This window comes from Corvus moneduloides, chromosome 20 (assembly GCF_009650955.1).
Source record: "Corvus moneduloides isolate bCorMon1 chromosome 20, bCorMon1.pri, whole genome shotgun sequence".
In the NCBI taxonomy this organism is placed as follows: domain Eukaryota; kingdom Metazoa; phylum Chordata; class Aves; order Passeriformes; family Corvidae; genus Corvus; species Corvus moneduloides.
The window spans coordinates 125,501-140,576 of record NC_045495.1 but is presented as its reverse complement, the minus strand read 5'-3'; the positions used below and the strand labels follow the sequence as shown (position 1 = coordinate 140,576).

At 43.0% G+C, this 15,076-nt stretch overlaps 1 protein-coding gene across 4 annotated transcripts in view; it reads left to right on the top strand.

Moving 5' to 3' along the window:
* SLC13A5 (solute carrier family 13 member 5) overlaps positions 1-15,076 on the top strand; it is a 20,089-nt gene extending 5,013 nt beyond the window's left edge. For all 4 annotated transcript variants that reach the window (XM_032130056.1, XM_032130058.1, XM_032130057.1 and 1 more), the window contains 12 exons: positions 327-434; positions 2,757-2,885; positions 3,678-3,814; positions 4,239-4,453; positions 5,765-5,936; positions 7,064-7,186; positions 7,723-7,935; positions 8,707-8,828; positions 9,102-9,220; positions 10,359-10,520; positions 11,511-11,648; positions 12,418-15,076. In XM_032130056.1, the coding sequence (XP_031985947.1) occupies positions 327-434; positions 2,757-2,885; positions 3,678-3,814; positions 4,239-4,453; positions 5,765-5,936; positions 7,064-7,186; positions 7,723-7,935; positions 8,707-8,828; positions 9,102-9,220; positions 10,359-10,520; positions 11,511-11,648; positions 12,418-12,546 (1,767 nt within the window). In that variant the 3' untranslated portion in view covers positions 12,547-15,076. The remainder of the gene's footprint in view (positions 1-326; positions 435-2,756; positions 2,886-3,677; positions 3,815-4,238; positions 4,454-5,764; positions 5,937-7,063; positions 7,187-7,722; positions 7,936-8,706; positions 8,829-9,101; positions 9,221-10,358; positions 10,521-11,510; positions 11,649-12,417) is intronic.

Below are 15,076 nucleotides of genomic sequence, written 5' to 3'. Positions count from 1 at the left end.
GTCCCCCCTCCCGTCCCCCCCGCCGTGTCCGTCCCGTCCCCCCGCCGTGTCCCTCCCGTCCCCCCTCCCGTCCCTCCGCCGTGTCCCTCCCGTCCCTCCGCCGCGTCCCTCCCGTCCCCCCTCCCGTCCCTCCGCCGTGTCCCTCCCGTCCCCCCTCCCGTCCCTCCGCCGTGTCCCTCCCGTCCCTCCGCCGTGTCCCTCCCGTCCCCTCCCGTCCCTCCGCCGTGTCCCCCCCGCCGTGTCCCTCCCGTCCCCTCCCGCCCCGTACTTAAAGCGGCGGCGGTTCGCGCTGCTCCCACTCGCGCCCTGACCGTGTCACCCCACAGAACATGGCCCCGACGTGCCTGCGGCCCCTGCTGAGGTACCGCTCCTTCGCCATCCTCTTCCTCACGCCGCTGCTGCTGCTGCCGCTGCCGCTCGCTGTGCCCACGCGGGTAAGTGCCTGCGGGGCCCCTGCGGGAACAGAGCCCGGCTCCTGCCCTGCTGCCCCCCAGGTGATCCCCACTCCACCCGTCTCCGGCCCTGCTCCCTGTGGCTCCCATGGACCCAACCCATCGTGCCAAACAGATGCTATTCATTTTGGGCCAAGACAAACCCATGCGTAGCTGGCCGGCGCGTTTGAAATGGTCCCGCATTATGTCGTAGCGACTGGAGCGGGCTGAAGGGCAGGAGTGCGTCCCCAGCTCTCTGCTGAGGCTCTGCTACTCCCAGCACGTTGCTTGCTGACATTCTCCATCCTGATGCAGTCGGGAGCCGGCGCTGTGTTGTATGTATTGGTCAGGATTTCAAATACCATGTCCTCCAATTCATCCATCTTACTCCAGGGATGGCGATGGCACAACTCCTTTGCGTTCACTGGAGTTACACCAGCATAAAATTGGAATAACCCAGGGAAGTATGGCCTTCATTGTCTTGTAGCCTTCTTGACCAAGTGTGAAAGCTCAGTTCGCATTATTTTAGCCTACTAGAGCTTTGGAGACTATTCTAATGCTAAAACCAGCCTTTCTTCTGAGCAACTTGTGTTGCTCAGTCTGTTTTAAAGTACAGGAAAATTTGATCTGTGCTTATAAACCAAATTGCCAGCTCTCTGGTTTACCTAAGTAATACCAACCTGGCCTTTCAGTTGAATGGTGGTGCTTTATATAGTGAGGAATTCCTGACTGTTAAGCTCTACTTTGGTCAAAGCTAGGAAAGATAATTTCAAAAAAAAAATTAAATATGTCTTCAGTTTGCCATTATTTGTAGGCATATTGTGTCATTAGTATAACCTAAGAAATTACAGTATTTCACAATGGGAAAGTAATACTTCAGTCAGTGACTGCTTTTTCATCTCTCAGCCAGGAGGCAGGTCACTGCATTTTGTGTCAACTGTACAGAAACATCAAAGAGACATTCTGTGACTGTTCCCATAAATCACAGATAAACATAGATATAAGTACAAATACATATTTAATTCCAAATCTTTGGTCGTTTGAATTGGCCATGGTGGTTGGAGTTAATTTATAAGCTTGGTTGTATTTTTGAACTCCACATAAATTATTTACTCTTTAGTCTCTAAACCCAGTGTTTTGAATTTTATTCACTTAGAATTGTTTATCTGTCTTTCATACTAGCAACAGATTAACCACAGTCAGTTCTAGCCCTGCATTACTGCAGTACAGCATGAATTGTATTGTGGGCTCACCTTATATGTATAAAGGGAAGAGACTTCAATAGGATCTGCCTGGTATCTTCTAGTCTCTGAAGAAATTTTTTTTTTCAAAACTTGTACCTGAGGGGAAAAAAATTCAAATTACTTATGAAAGGTGTTTCCTGGTTCTTAAACTTCTCAACAAAGTTAAGAAAAACGCAGCCCTACTTATAAATATCACCTGATGTCAGTTTTTAAATGTCACTGTCACACCATTTATTTTAGCAATAAAGTCATATTTGTTGTATTAAAGTAAAATCCTATAAACACATGCCCTAAATAGGAGCAAATACTGAACTACAGAACACTGACTTCAGCTTTCAAACAGTTCACTGTTAGCTAATGAAGGCTTGCTTCTCCCAACAATTTTTAGAGTACAAACCACGGAAGGCTGGGATACAGAAATGCCTGATCCACAGCCCAAAAAGACAGGTTGCAAGAATTCTAATCTAGGGAATCCCCTTAGCAGGTAGGGACCATAAGATTTGGGAAAGTTGTTTAATACCTCTAATGTGCTTAGTCACCAAAAAAAAAAAATTATAAAAGAGTTTTACTTTAGTAGTTACTTTAAAAAGCAGAGAACTTTTAAATTATTCAGTGAAATAGTTTCTGAGTTCAGCTATGTTACAGGACATACATCAAAGACTTGTGAATTTCAGGCAAGCTAATCATCCACACTGGGAAACTTGGTCATCCGTTTAGAAAAATTAACTCTATATTGCTGTTCTTGGCTTCTAGATGTAAAATCTGCTGACCTCAACCACCAAGAGGTAATTGCACATGGCGAACTGTGCACTTACCTCATGGTGAAAGATTTGTTTTTCTCACAGCATTTATATTGTGTGGATGGATTAAAGCAAACACTATGGTCTTCTTGGTCAAAAAGATGTTTTTAGACAAGTGACTTCAGAACATGATTTAAGAGCACAAGTTTAAGTCCTCATTCAATGTAATTTGTTAAGCTACAGACAGTGGAGTGTGTGAGCCACTTGTAAGAGCTACCAATGTATTTCTTATCTTTAAAAACAGTTTCTAATGCTTAAATGTGTTTTCTATTATGTTGTAGGAGGCCAAATGTGCATATATCATCATCATCATGGCTGTGTACTGGTGCACTGAAGTGATTCCCCTGGCTGTCACCTCCCTCATGCCAGTGGTATTTTTCCCTCTGCTTGGAGTTCAGAGCTCTAAATCAGTAAGGAATTCATTCATGCAATCCAGGTCTGATACAGGGAAATCCAGTGCTCTGATCCCTCATCAATATTTAGCCAACAAGTCTGTATTAGTGTTCAGGGTTCTTATATGGGAAGATGCTGAACTACATACACATTTGCCCAAACTGTTAAGAGGGGAGGGCTTGAGGTGGTAGAGGGAAGGGTCTGTTTTGGGCATGGATCCTGCTGGAGAGCATCCCACTAGTGCCAGCAGTCTGTGTGTTCATAACCTCTGAGAAAGTAGTGCTGACAGATCTTCTGGGAGATCTCAAAATGTATGGGACAAACTTCTAAGAGGATAGATGGCATGGTGCCAGCAGGTATGCTGTGTCCTCTCCAGAACTCATCCTGGACTGTTTGTACTGGAGCATTAGTCCAAGGCAGAGGCTGTATTCAGGTTCTGTAGCCCAGCTTCACTACTGCCCAACAAGCTGGTAAAGGCAGGTGTGGTTGTTGAAGGTGCTGAGAAAGCCATTTTGGAGCTTGACATTTCCAGTGCCTTCCATACTTTGAGCCCCCAGCTGTGTTTTAGGAATCCAGTGTCATTTTGCACAATGATGCACAAAGAGCTCCTGCACAGGCAATTCAGCAGTTACACAGGTGATCAAGGGTTCAGGAAACTGCAGGGAGCTCTCAGGCAGCAGCTGCCTCTTCTGCCAGTGTTGGGTGGGGTTGGGTCCAGTCCGTGGATTTGAGAGGGTAGTAGGCAAAATGCACTAGTGAAGCAAGTAAGAAGCAACATTTGGGCCCGACTTACCTTCTCTGTCTTTCAGGTTTGCTTGCAGTACCTAAACGACACAAACATGCTCTTCGTTGGAGGGCTGATTGTTGCAATTTCTGTTGAACAGTGGAATCTTCACAAAAGGATTGCACTGAGGGTCCTTCTGATTCTTGGGGTGAAACCTGCACTGTAAGAGTATTCCATTGGTTTTTTCTTACCTCTTACCTCAGTTTAGGAGAGACCTAGGGATAACGTTTAACAGTCAGCAGAGAAAGGTTCCTTCAAGAACCAATTGAGCTGTACTTGGACAGAGTTCTCAGAAATGAAGTCTAGCAACAGGAATAGTTTATTTGTCCTTTATCCAAAATTAGCATCTGACTAAATTGTAGAGGCTTGCCATTGGGGACAAAATTATGACAGACTTAATCATGCACTGGGATTCCTTCAGTGAAGGTGGCAGAGCTGTCCTAGAAGGGAGTCTGATCCTGCTCTGTATTACTGGATGCTGCACACATCCCTGTTGGGCTCTGCTCTCCAAATTACAGTGACTACAAAGCTTAGCAGCGTCTGTTCACTCTCTTCCCCTCTCCTCTGCGTTTTTCTCTCTTTTCAGCCTCATGCTGGGATTTATGATAGTCACTGCCTTCCTGTCCATGTGGATAAGTAACACAGCTACCACTGCCATGATGGTTCCCATTGTCCAGGCTGTCCTGGATCAAATGGACAACACGGAGTATGATGTGACCATGATGGAACAAGCAGCTGGGCAAACAAATACAGTTATTGAGCTGGAAGAAAAGAGCACATCAGAGTCCACTGCAGTGCATGGTAAGGGCCTGCTCACCAAAAAGCTGATGCTACTGAGCTTGCTACACTCGCAGCTCCCCTACCTAGGATTGCTGTGTACCCTTTCCAAGGAAAGAGGATGGTAACCTGACTGAAACCCCCTAAATACATAACATTTAGGTTTTACAAAATAGCTTCCAATTTTGATGGCTGCCATTTTGTATGCTAGTGCTAGATCCCAGACAGGTTGTTATGTTCTTTCCTTTGAGCTGGAGTCATCCTCCTACAGTTTCCCCAGACTTAACTGCCTGTTTAGGGAAGTGAAAAGCATATCCTGTGGGAAATAACCATCCACACCCCTAGCATCCCACTTTCTAAATCTTGTGATTATCAGTGAGGATTCAGCTTCTAAGCCATGTAGGGCTATTTGAAAAAAATCATGTGAACACAATCTATTTTGGTTCTAGGGTAATAAATATCTCTTTATTGACCAGATTGTATGTGGAGGTGGGGAGAAGAAAGAGGACTACTTTAAAAGCCACGTGGAAAAGAGGAACTGGTGTAATTTGACTCACAGTAGACAAACTGCTCTTGTGTGTGATCTTACCCTGATCTTACCTCAAGGTCCTCTGCCAATACTGTGGTTCTGCAGTAGGTTTTACTTCATTTGAAATATGTGCATAAACTCAGTCCCTCTCATTTCGCTGCTCTGCTGTGCTGTTACAGAGGGCTATATTATTAAATATGATTAAAGATCAGATCCCAAGTGTAGTGAAGATAATTAGAGTGTGCAAAAAATACCCTTTGATATTGTTGAGTTGGTTGTAATTGACATAATTTCTTTGTCCTGCTCCATTAGTCCAGTCAGACTTCAAGATTAGAGTGTTAGCTTCAGAGAACAGTGGACACAGCAGTAAAGTTTCATGGTTATTGTAAACTGGCAGAACATATTGATTAAGTTATGCCAAGCAAGGATTTGGGTTTCAGTGGGGTTTTTTCTGCCTGTATTCATATCTGTTAAAGCTAGTTGGGTTCTCACTGTGGGATTGGAATGGTTCCAGTGACTACAATATTTGGCTGGTGGTAAGCCTCTCTGTGAAATAAGAAATTACTGATGAGGAACTGTGGCACTGATGTGGACAAGAGCGTCCTTGGATCATGTAAACCCAGACTGTCAGCCTCTTTCTTCAGCTCCTCATGAACATTAGTCCAAAGTATTTAGGGACATGTCTGTGAGTTTTTAAATTAAAATAAATGGCACATACAAACTGGAAGCACTGAGCCTACAGGCCCTATCCTGAACTCTCTGCCTTTCCAGTTTTACCTGAGGCAAGTCATTTTCTTTGTGTCTAGCCATAAGCAATGGACAAGTCCCTGATGACCCCAGATCTTCTGAGGAAAAGAAAATGAGGAAGCGTATATGCAAGGGAATGACACTTTGTGTATGCTATGCTGCCAGCATTGGAGGAACTGCAACACTTACTGGAACAGGTCCAAACATGGTACTGAAAGGACAGATGAATCAGTAAGTCATTTTTGCTGCTTCTTTTAGTTATACTGTCGTACTGTTTCTGTGACCAGTTGACTGGCCTTAGATGACAATTTGAGTTGCGAACTTTAAGCAATAAGTTGAGGAGCTGAGAGTGAGAAATGTGTATGAAGAGTTGGGCCTCATTTTTTTTGCCTCAGCATCTTTTAAAAGGAGGCTTTGTGATGGAATTATAGGTCTTCTGAGAAAATTGGAAATAGTGGTTGATTATGAGATATTGGTTCTTGTGTGTCCTCTTTTTCAACTGAAATACAGCACATCAGATGAGGAACTGCAGTAAAGAGCACCAGAAGAATGTAGATTACTTATAAGCACACTGAAGAGCGCTAGAAGGAACTTGGCCCCTCCTATAATACTCTTCCTCCATACTGTGCCTGTGGAAACTGTACAGTTGTGTTGTACTCTCATTGCTAAACTGAGTTTGGGAACTGATTTCCATGACACCCAATCCACAGTGGAAATTTTGCAGACTCAACATCAGTCCCTCAACATTGCTTCCTTGTTTTGAAAGGACTTCAGCCTCAGCTGCTACATTATCTGTTGGTTTTAATACCCAGCTGGAAGTTTGCTATTGGTATTTTTCCTCTGATCATTATTGGTGGACACAGGGAAGAACAAAAATTGCCTTTCTTAAAACACTGTCTTCATTCTTTCAAGCCAACTAGCAACTTTTTCTTCTGTTGAAGGCAGCAGAAGTGCAGGTATTAATTTCAGGAAAGACATTTCTTGCTCTCTTATTAGAATGAATTGGGAGGAAGAAAAAATATCCTGTCTTGGGATAAATGAGCAGGTGTGCTGGAAGTGAAAGGTACCTAGGATGTATGGGAGATCTTTCAGCCACACTTGTCTGACTGAGACATAAAGTATCAACATAAGCTCCTATATGCATCAAAGTAAGACACGGGGGAAATTGAGGATCATTTGAGTTCTGCTCTGAAATCAGGCTGTCTTCCTCCGTGACTTCAGTTAGGCTGTGGATGTTGCCTATGATTGCTTGTAATGGTTGTCCTAGATGTACATGTATAATTGTCACTAGCACATATTAAAGGGAGAGTAGATTACTAAATGTTTTGACATTCATACAGAAAGTCATTTCTTTACAGGTTATACCCCAACAATAATGATATTGTGAATTTTGCTTCCTGGTTTGGATTTGCATTCCCAAACATGATCCTGATGTTGGTGCTAGCTTGGCTTTGGTTACAGTGCTCCTTCATGGGACTCAAGTGAGTATTTATCTACACAGCATTGTGTAAACCCCTCAGTAAATTAGTGCAGATCAGCTTACTGAGACATCTGGGTAAAACAAATGCACTGACAAGTTATTAATTTGGTAGCAGAGAGCAGGTCCGTTTCACAGAAATTTTGAGGTCTGGAAACCTTTTGTGTTCATGAGAGGTACACTAAGGCAAAAGCCTTATACATTCTTAATCTTCAGACAGAGCTGCCTTTTTATTTTTCAATCTCTCATCTGTGAATTTCAGCCCTAGGAGAGCTGGCAAAGCTGGTTTGCAGCCATTGATTCAAATCTGAGTTTTTCATCCCAGGTTACTCCAAATTGCCATCCTTTGATAGATCCCATTCTTCTGTGACAGCTGGCGTGTCCCCACAAAATACTTTGGCACTGTTGTAATTTCTTTATTTCTGGCCTCTGCTGTAGTCTGTGTCTGTCCCCAAGAGTGATAGCTTCAGAGTGATAAGGATGTTAAATCCCTCTAATATGTTCATACTCACAGGGTTTTTTTCTCCATTTTTCTTAAAGCTTTAAAAAAAGCTGGGGCTGTGGGACAGAGAGAACTGCCAAAGAAAAAGCTGCATACAATGTGCTGAAGGCAGAAATGAAGAAGTTAGGCCCTATCTCTTACGCTGAATTCAATGTCCTCCTTATGTTTGTATTGCTGGTGCTCTTGTGGTTTTCCAGACACCCAGGCTTTGTAAGAGGCTGGGCCACCAGGCTCTTCCCAGAAGGAGAAAAGTAAGTTCTTAGGTGTTTTTTCCATCTTTTACCCTCTTGGTTACTAAAAAGATTCCCTTGCTCATATGTTCCATTTTGAGTGTGGGGTCATTAATTCCAACTTTACCTGACTTCATGTTTGCTGGGCTTGATCCAATGGCTTGTACATGACACCACCAATTATCTATGATTTGACAGTTTGTGCTGCAGTGAAAAGGCTGGAGACTGAGACATGGAGCAAGCTGAACCTCCTAAAGGAAGAGAAAATTCTGTAATGCTGGTCTCAGTCACACTGACATACACCTTCATATTTTGTTTTTATGAGCTCCAATCAGTTGCAGTGACATTTGAATATTTGGTAATACTGCCTCTAACTAATACCTTAGAACTCACTGGAAAATTGATTTTGTGCTTTGAATGGCTTCTTTGCATAGTGTTCGTGCATGGCATGTTAGGAACATAAAATACATGTTTATTATCATTCAGGCCATTTCTTTAGACGTCCATCTTTGAGATACAACTGTTGAATCTTGGCTTCAGCACAGAGAAGGAACCCTGCTCCAGGAGGGATGAGTTGTCATCCGGGACTCTGGTTATTAATGTGTATTGTAGTTTGTTTCTTTTATTACTGTGTTTATGTTATAGCAGGTCTGAGAGACCTCAGACATGAGCTAACGACCCATTTTGCTCAAGCCCCAGATGGCAAAGAGCAGTGACTAGAGTGCTGGAAGGCAGCCCTTTTCTAGGAGAAAGATGTCCATTTTCTAACCTATATCCTCTTTTCTTCATTAGGTATATCACTGATTCTGCTCCTGCTGTGTTTATTGCCCTGCTACTGTTTATCCTTCCTGCTCATAAGCCCAAATTCATAGCCTGGAGTCAAAGCATGTCTGACTCTGAACAGACTGAAGAAGGTATTTAAAAGAGGGATTGTAATATTGTGAAACAGCTAACCCACTCAGCTAACAAGGCAGAAGCATGCACTGGATTTACATGCAGTTCTTTAGAGCAGCTCACCTATCTCACTTGTTGGGCAGCGCTGGGGCACAGTCCGTGCTCACGTGTGTTACCCTCACCCTGTGCAGATCTGTCAGTTATGTGCATCTGCCCACTGGTATCTTATAGAACAGGAGACAAAGTGTCTTCGCTCTCCTAAAACATGTTCTACTTTTCATTTCTCACTTCAGATATTAAAAAGCCATTTTTATCAGCCCCGCTGCTAGACTGGAATGTGGTTCAAAGGAAGATGCCCTGGAGCATTGTGCTGCTGCTGGGAGGAGGTTTTGCTTTGGCTGATGCAAGCGCAGTATGTCCTGACATCTGTTTTTCTCTGACTCAAAGGCGAACTTCCCTGGTTTGTTATCTAGTCCTGTATTACTGGGCATGCACCCAAAGCCAAACCCAGTAGAGAAGTTCAGATCTGGAGGCAGATCTAAATTAGCAAAAACCGAGGAGAGGTGAACGCTTGTGAGTCTTTTTTAGGAGTTTTTGTGCTCTGACCAAGTTTCTTTAATTTATCTTACCTCTTTGAGACTGCCAAGTAGGTTGGGATCTTCACTGTCTGGACAGTCCAGGAAAGCATCCTTTCTTATTTCTGTAATCATCCCAATCCCAGCCATGGCTAGAAAAATAGAAGCATAGATAACACTTGTAAGATTTTCAGAACCATTTGCGGTTTGTTTAAAGGTTATACATCTTCAGACTTAAACCAAAACCACTTTCAGAAAGAAAATCCTGGGTTGATGCTGTGTTCATAAATTCACAGAAAATGCAGCTAAATTCCCAAACCAGGAAGGAATCTTGAGGTGAACCACACTGTTTCCTTCACCGCTGCTAAGATGCATCTAAATCAAAGCAAGCCTTAGATATCAGTAGGGCCATACTTGGGGGAAAGTCGTGTTCACATCTAAGTTTTGTGGCTAATTAGGTTTAAACCATGGGGCAAATTAAAGCTCTGGGGGCTTACTTTCATCTACATACATCATACATAAATTATTAAAGCTCCAGAGCATTAAAAACCATCAAGTCAGAGATTTTGTAACCTGTTTGTATCAACTACTGGCTGTGTTCCTACAACAGAGCATTCAGACAGAATCATAACCTTCAGAAACCCTAGAAGAAGTTTCTGGGCCATACATTAAGTTTTTGCAATGGCCTCAGAAATAACACTTTCTGTTTAGCAAGAAAACCATAATTTTGTAACCTAAGTGTGAGCAAGTATTTGATTTCCAGAAGAATCAGAAAAGTGGGATACAGTATTATGTCTAGTTGGCAAGGAATTTCTTTCCATTTTTGTGACAAATCATTGTACTTTCCTGGATGGTGTTTGTATAATTCAGGACTCCTTTAGCGTTATTTGACAGGAATGTTGCACATAACATGACTTCCCTGCTTGTGAGTCAGGGATTCTAAACCTCACTGAAACTCACTTTTTTTCTTGTCAGAACTCTGGGCTCTCAGCTTGGCTGGGTCATCAAATGACTCCGCTGGGATCTATCCCGCCATGGGCCATTGCAACAGTGCTCTCCCTTATCATAGCTGTCTTCACTGAGTGCACCAGTAATGTGGCCACAGCCACCCTCTTCCTGCCTGTCTTTTCGTCCATGGTAAGACTGCTTCCATCCTGTTGTCCTGTCAGCTGGAAGATCAGAGTTAAACTGGGTGGCAAAGCAATATTACATTTAATGTCTTGGATGTTGCTCCAGTGTTTCCTCACTTAAAAGGAAGCCACGTTGTGCCTTCTGTAAGGTGTGTGCCTTGGCCCTGGAGAAAGTGAAGTCCCTTTTGCAATACAGATCAGCAAACATCAGTTACTTTGGTCATTTTGAACCATCACTTAGAACTGGAAAAACACACACACACAAAACCCAAACCAAAACAAAATCCAGCACTTTCTGATGATGCCTTTGAGTGATGCATCTTCACATTTTGTGCTAAAATACACAAAGTGGTAAGCCTGATTATTAGTAATGTGTCATTTCTCATAGGAACCCAGAACAATTTTAAAACTTAGGGAGGAAAACCTGATAAGTTTTGCTGCCTTTTCTGAGCAGATTAGAAACTGTGGCATAAAGAGAAAAATAGGTTAGTTTGTTCTTTATTTGGGAAAGGAAAAGCACTTTGTTCTAGACTATTTCACCAAAGTAAAATTACCCCAGTCAAGGTACTGAGCTATTAGTGACTTAAATTGGCACTTAAGTTTTGATTCCAACAGAGTTTATGTAAAGTCTTAGAGTGTCACTCCGTGTGCCTAGTAATTATAATCCCATTCCTGTGTTCCCTGGAAAAAGGGTGGTCTGAGGTCAAAGAAAAGATTGTTGGATATATTTGACCAGAACTCCAAATTATACCATAGAGCAAAACAAACAACATGAAAGAATCAAACCTTGTTTTTAAGTATCATGAGACAGGAAACAACAGCAAAGTTATGTTTAAGCACATACAGATTTCAGAATAAAATGTTTGTAAATTATTCTGGTGATGTAATACAAGGAAACAAAATAAGCCTATGTATCTCAGTGGTCTGGGGTAGATTGATCCTTTATACTTTTCTTTTCAAACACCTCCAGAGTGATATTCTCTCCATTTCATTTCAGGCTGCATCTGTCAAGATCCACCCTTTGTATGTTATGCTGCCTGGTACTCTCAGTGCTTCATTTGCCTTCATGCTACCTGTTGCAACACCACCAAATGCAATAGTGTTTTCTTACGGCCACATCCGTGTTTTGGATATGGTAAGATGCCTTGTCTCTTATCTGAAATTCTCCATTGCTTTCTTCCTGAAATATGGTGAGCTTAATTTTCTTTGCAGAGTGTTTCCATAGTACTAGGAAGCTCTTACAGGCTGTAACTACCACCCTATGCCCCTCTCTTCTGCAGTGTTAATATTGTGATAAAAATTTGCGTCTCTGAAGTAACAGAACTTTTCTCACAGGCTTTGGCAGACATACAGACTGGCCCAAGTGAAATGAAAAATTGACAAATCATAAGTCTCTGAAACCTGAAGGGTTAAAGTGCGGGCATGCTCTGCAGTGTTCTGGGGCTTTGGCGAGTGTCTGAGGCCTTGTCTCCATTGGAGCTGAAAGCAGAAGGTAGCAATCAGTAGCCCTTGGCTCTGGTCCTCTGATTTTCTGCCAGACCACACAGGGCAGGTTCTGGGCGGAACACACAAACATTACTGGTTTTCTAACTGGACACTTGAAGAGGGCATAAGCAGTTCTCTAACTAATAAGAACAACTTATTACACATGCCTTAAAGCTCCTAGACTCATTATATACATAGCAAAGTGCTCAAAGACTTTGCACAGTGTGTTCCCTGGTATCTCCACCTAAGCAAGAGCATAAGGCAGTGGATACAATGGCTATTTCTGTGATTTATATGACCATCTTTCTTGTGTATGTACAAGTAGGCCTCGCTGCAGTTTGCTGTGCTGGTGTTTGGGTGTTGCTGGTTTGGACTTGCTGTGCTGGTGTTTGGTTATTGTTGGATTTTTTTCCTCACAGGTTAGATCTGGAATAGTGATGAACATCATTGGAGTCTTCTGTGTCACACTGGCCATCAACACATGGGGAAGACCTATGTTTGACCTGGACACATTCCCAACCTGGGCAAACAGCACAACAAATCAGTGAGCGGTGAAGAATTTGTGTGTTAAACAAGGAAAGGACCCTTACTACTCCCTATTGCCTAAAGTCCTGTATAGAGTCTCATCACCACTTTAGATCCAGTGTTGGGTGTTTGCTGCCTTCCAGCAGTCACACATCAGTTCAGGGTTGAACCAACCCAAACGTGCTCCAGTTGTGCTGGAGCCAAAAGTGTTTGCAATTATACAACCTTAAGGATCATGTGTCGGGATCATAAGTATGATCAAATGATCCATTGTTCCTCCAATCAAGGTCAAGAATTAGGATTTATCAAACTTTCAATAAAGAGAGGGGAGGCTGTTGGATGAAATGGTTTGAACTATTATATCACTATGTGTACTTGCAAATCATTAGCATTGAACATTGCACTCAGGCAGGGGCTGAACATTCCTTACCTATTCCTTATATCTACAAGTCAGCAACTGTACAGAGAAATCCCTGTTGTCACTGGTCTAGTGAAGAAGGGGTATGTGATGTTGTGCTATCTTACGTTTTAGTGGGGCCGCAGCCATGTGGTGGGATCCTTCCAAGTCAAAATCCAGCACGCTTTCTCTTGGCTTGTTTTCACTCCTAAGTCTCACTGCATTTAGACGCCTTTATTGAGGGTTGAGATAACATAATTCCATGCTGGTCATGATTCAGCTGATGTCTCGGACAATGATGCATTAAGGCTGGCTCTGTGCTTCTTGCACTGTGGCAATTAGAGGGAAGGGAGCCTTTCCCTCAGTCACATGTGTGATTTCACATGCCAACCAGTGTTTTCTGAGTGCCAGCCTGGAGATGACTAGTGGTCCATAGGACTTCACACCTATTGCAGAAGTTCCTGGATTAGCCCCTGATGTGCCTTATTAATTAACTCTGGAATTTTGAGCAAAGTCAAGACATGAGAAAGACTCTAATTGATGACCTGGAAAAAATTTAGGGATCCAGATTTTAGTGCTTGTGCTGGCTGACAGCAGTGGGAGTTGTCTTGTGTACTTTGGAATTCATGTCTTGTGAGAAAAGTAGTTTGTAATAGTTTGTAACCTCTTTATGCCATTTCTGTTACAGAAGTAGTCTACAGAATGATTGGTGTAGGGCTGGGTGTACTTCCTCAGTGGTACATGGACGCTTTTCCTTCAGCCCTGGGGATGGAGGCGGGTGGGAGGTAAAGCTGTGTCTTAGAGTAGAAGGATGTGTGGGTATGACCTGGGTTTTGCTCCCAGACTTGCTGTGTACCCCCGTGCAAGCCAGTTCACCTCTTTTTGACTATTTCCCCTCCTAAAGAAGATGTTATGGAACCTATCTACCTCACCAAGGTGTTGTGAGGACATAAGGGTCAAATTCTGCACCCATGCTGATTTTCCACCTCATGATAATGGGTGCAAGGTGTTAAGTTATAGAATCATAGAATTCTGTGTAGAAGATCTGGCATATAGCATGGTATTGTGTGTAGGCTATTCAGTAGTTCTGTTATTAATGTGAATGTTCTTTATGGAACTGGAAAAACACATTTTTATGTAAAAGTGAGGGAAATATTTATCCGCAGAATGACCAGGTGCTTTTTTGAGCAGAAAACTGCTTCAAGAATTGATTTTCATGCCTTTATCTTCTGTGCTCTTTCAGGGCGCTTAGCACCATAAACTCTCTGCTGAATGTTGTTCCCGAGTGCCACCAAAGGCTCCCTGTCTACCCAGCTGGCTGCATGTGGTGCAGCCTCATACTTCTTCTGGGGAATGGTGGAGCATGTGGATAAGCACGCTTCCACTTGCAGGGTCTATCTAAGGAAGAGGCCAGTTCTAGTGCCAAGAAGTGGCTTGCTCACAGATATTTGTCACCACCTGAAACTTATAACAGTATTTGTTTGAACAAAGTGAAACCAGGAACAGCTGAGCACCTTCTGTTCTTTGGCAGTCACCACTTAATGCTGATTTGCATCTCTAGGTATCTAAGTGCATTTGAGAAAGGGACTTTTTCTGCTTTCTGATGGAGTTCACAGTGTGGGAAGGAGCAGGTTATTGCTTCCAGATACAAGGTGCTTGCCCTGCTCTGTCTTACGAGTAAGATACAGGGGAGCTTGCATAGGTAGATGACACTGAGCTTGGCTATCTCAGTTCATGCAAACCAAAACTCCTCTAAAACTGGTTCCAGCTAAAAGCTGTAGGACAGCACTTCACTGTCCTGTTTGCCGAAAAGAATGTTCTGAAAGTTTCTTGAAGGGGAGAAGTTGCCCTCACCTCAGCTAGGGAAGAGCTTCACTCTGTTGCTGGACAAGAAGGAAGCAAATGCTATTTTCATCAACAGTCACACGGGGTGATTCATGGTCAGGAGTGCTGGGGCAAGGGAAGTGTGCATGTGGGGTAATAAAGAGTGTTGGGTTTATTGTAACTGTGATTTACTGGATGTGTCACCTCTCTGTACTGTTAACAGCAGTTTCTTTTTGAGACGCTTTTATGACATTCTGTGATTGATTCATATTAATTTAAATGGGTGGGTTGCACAATTAGAGCCTGGCAAATAAAAACTTTCTAGAAACAGC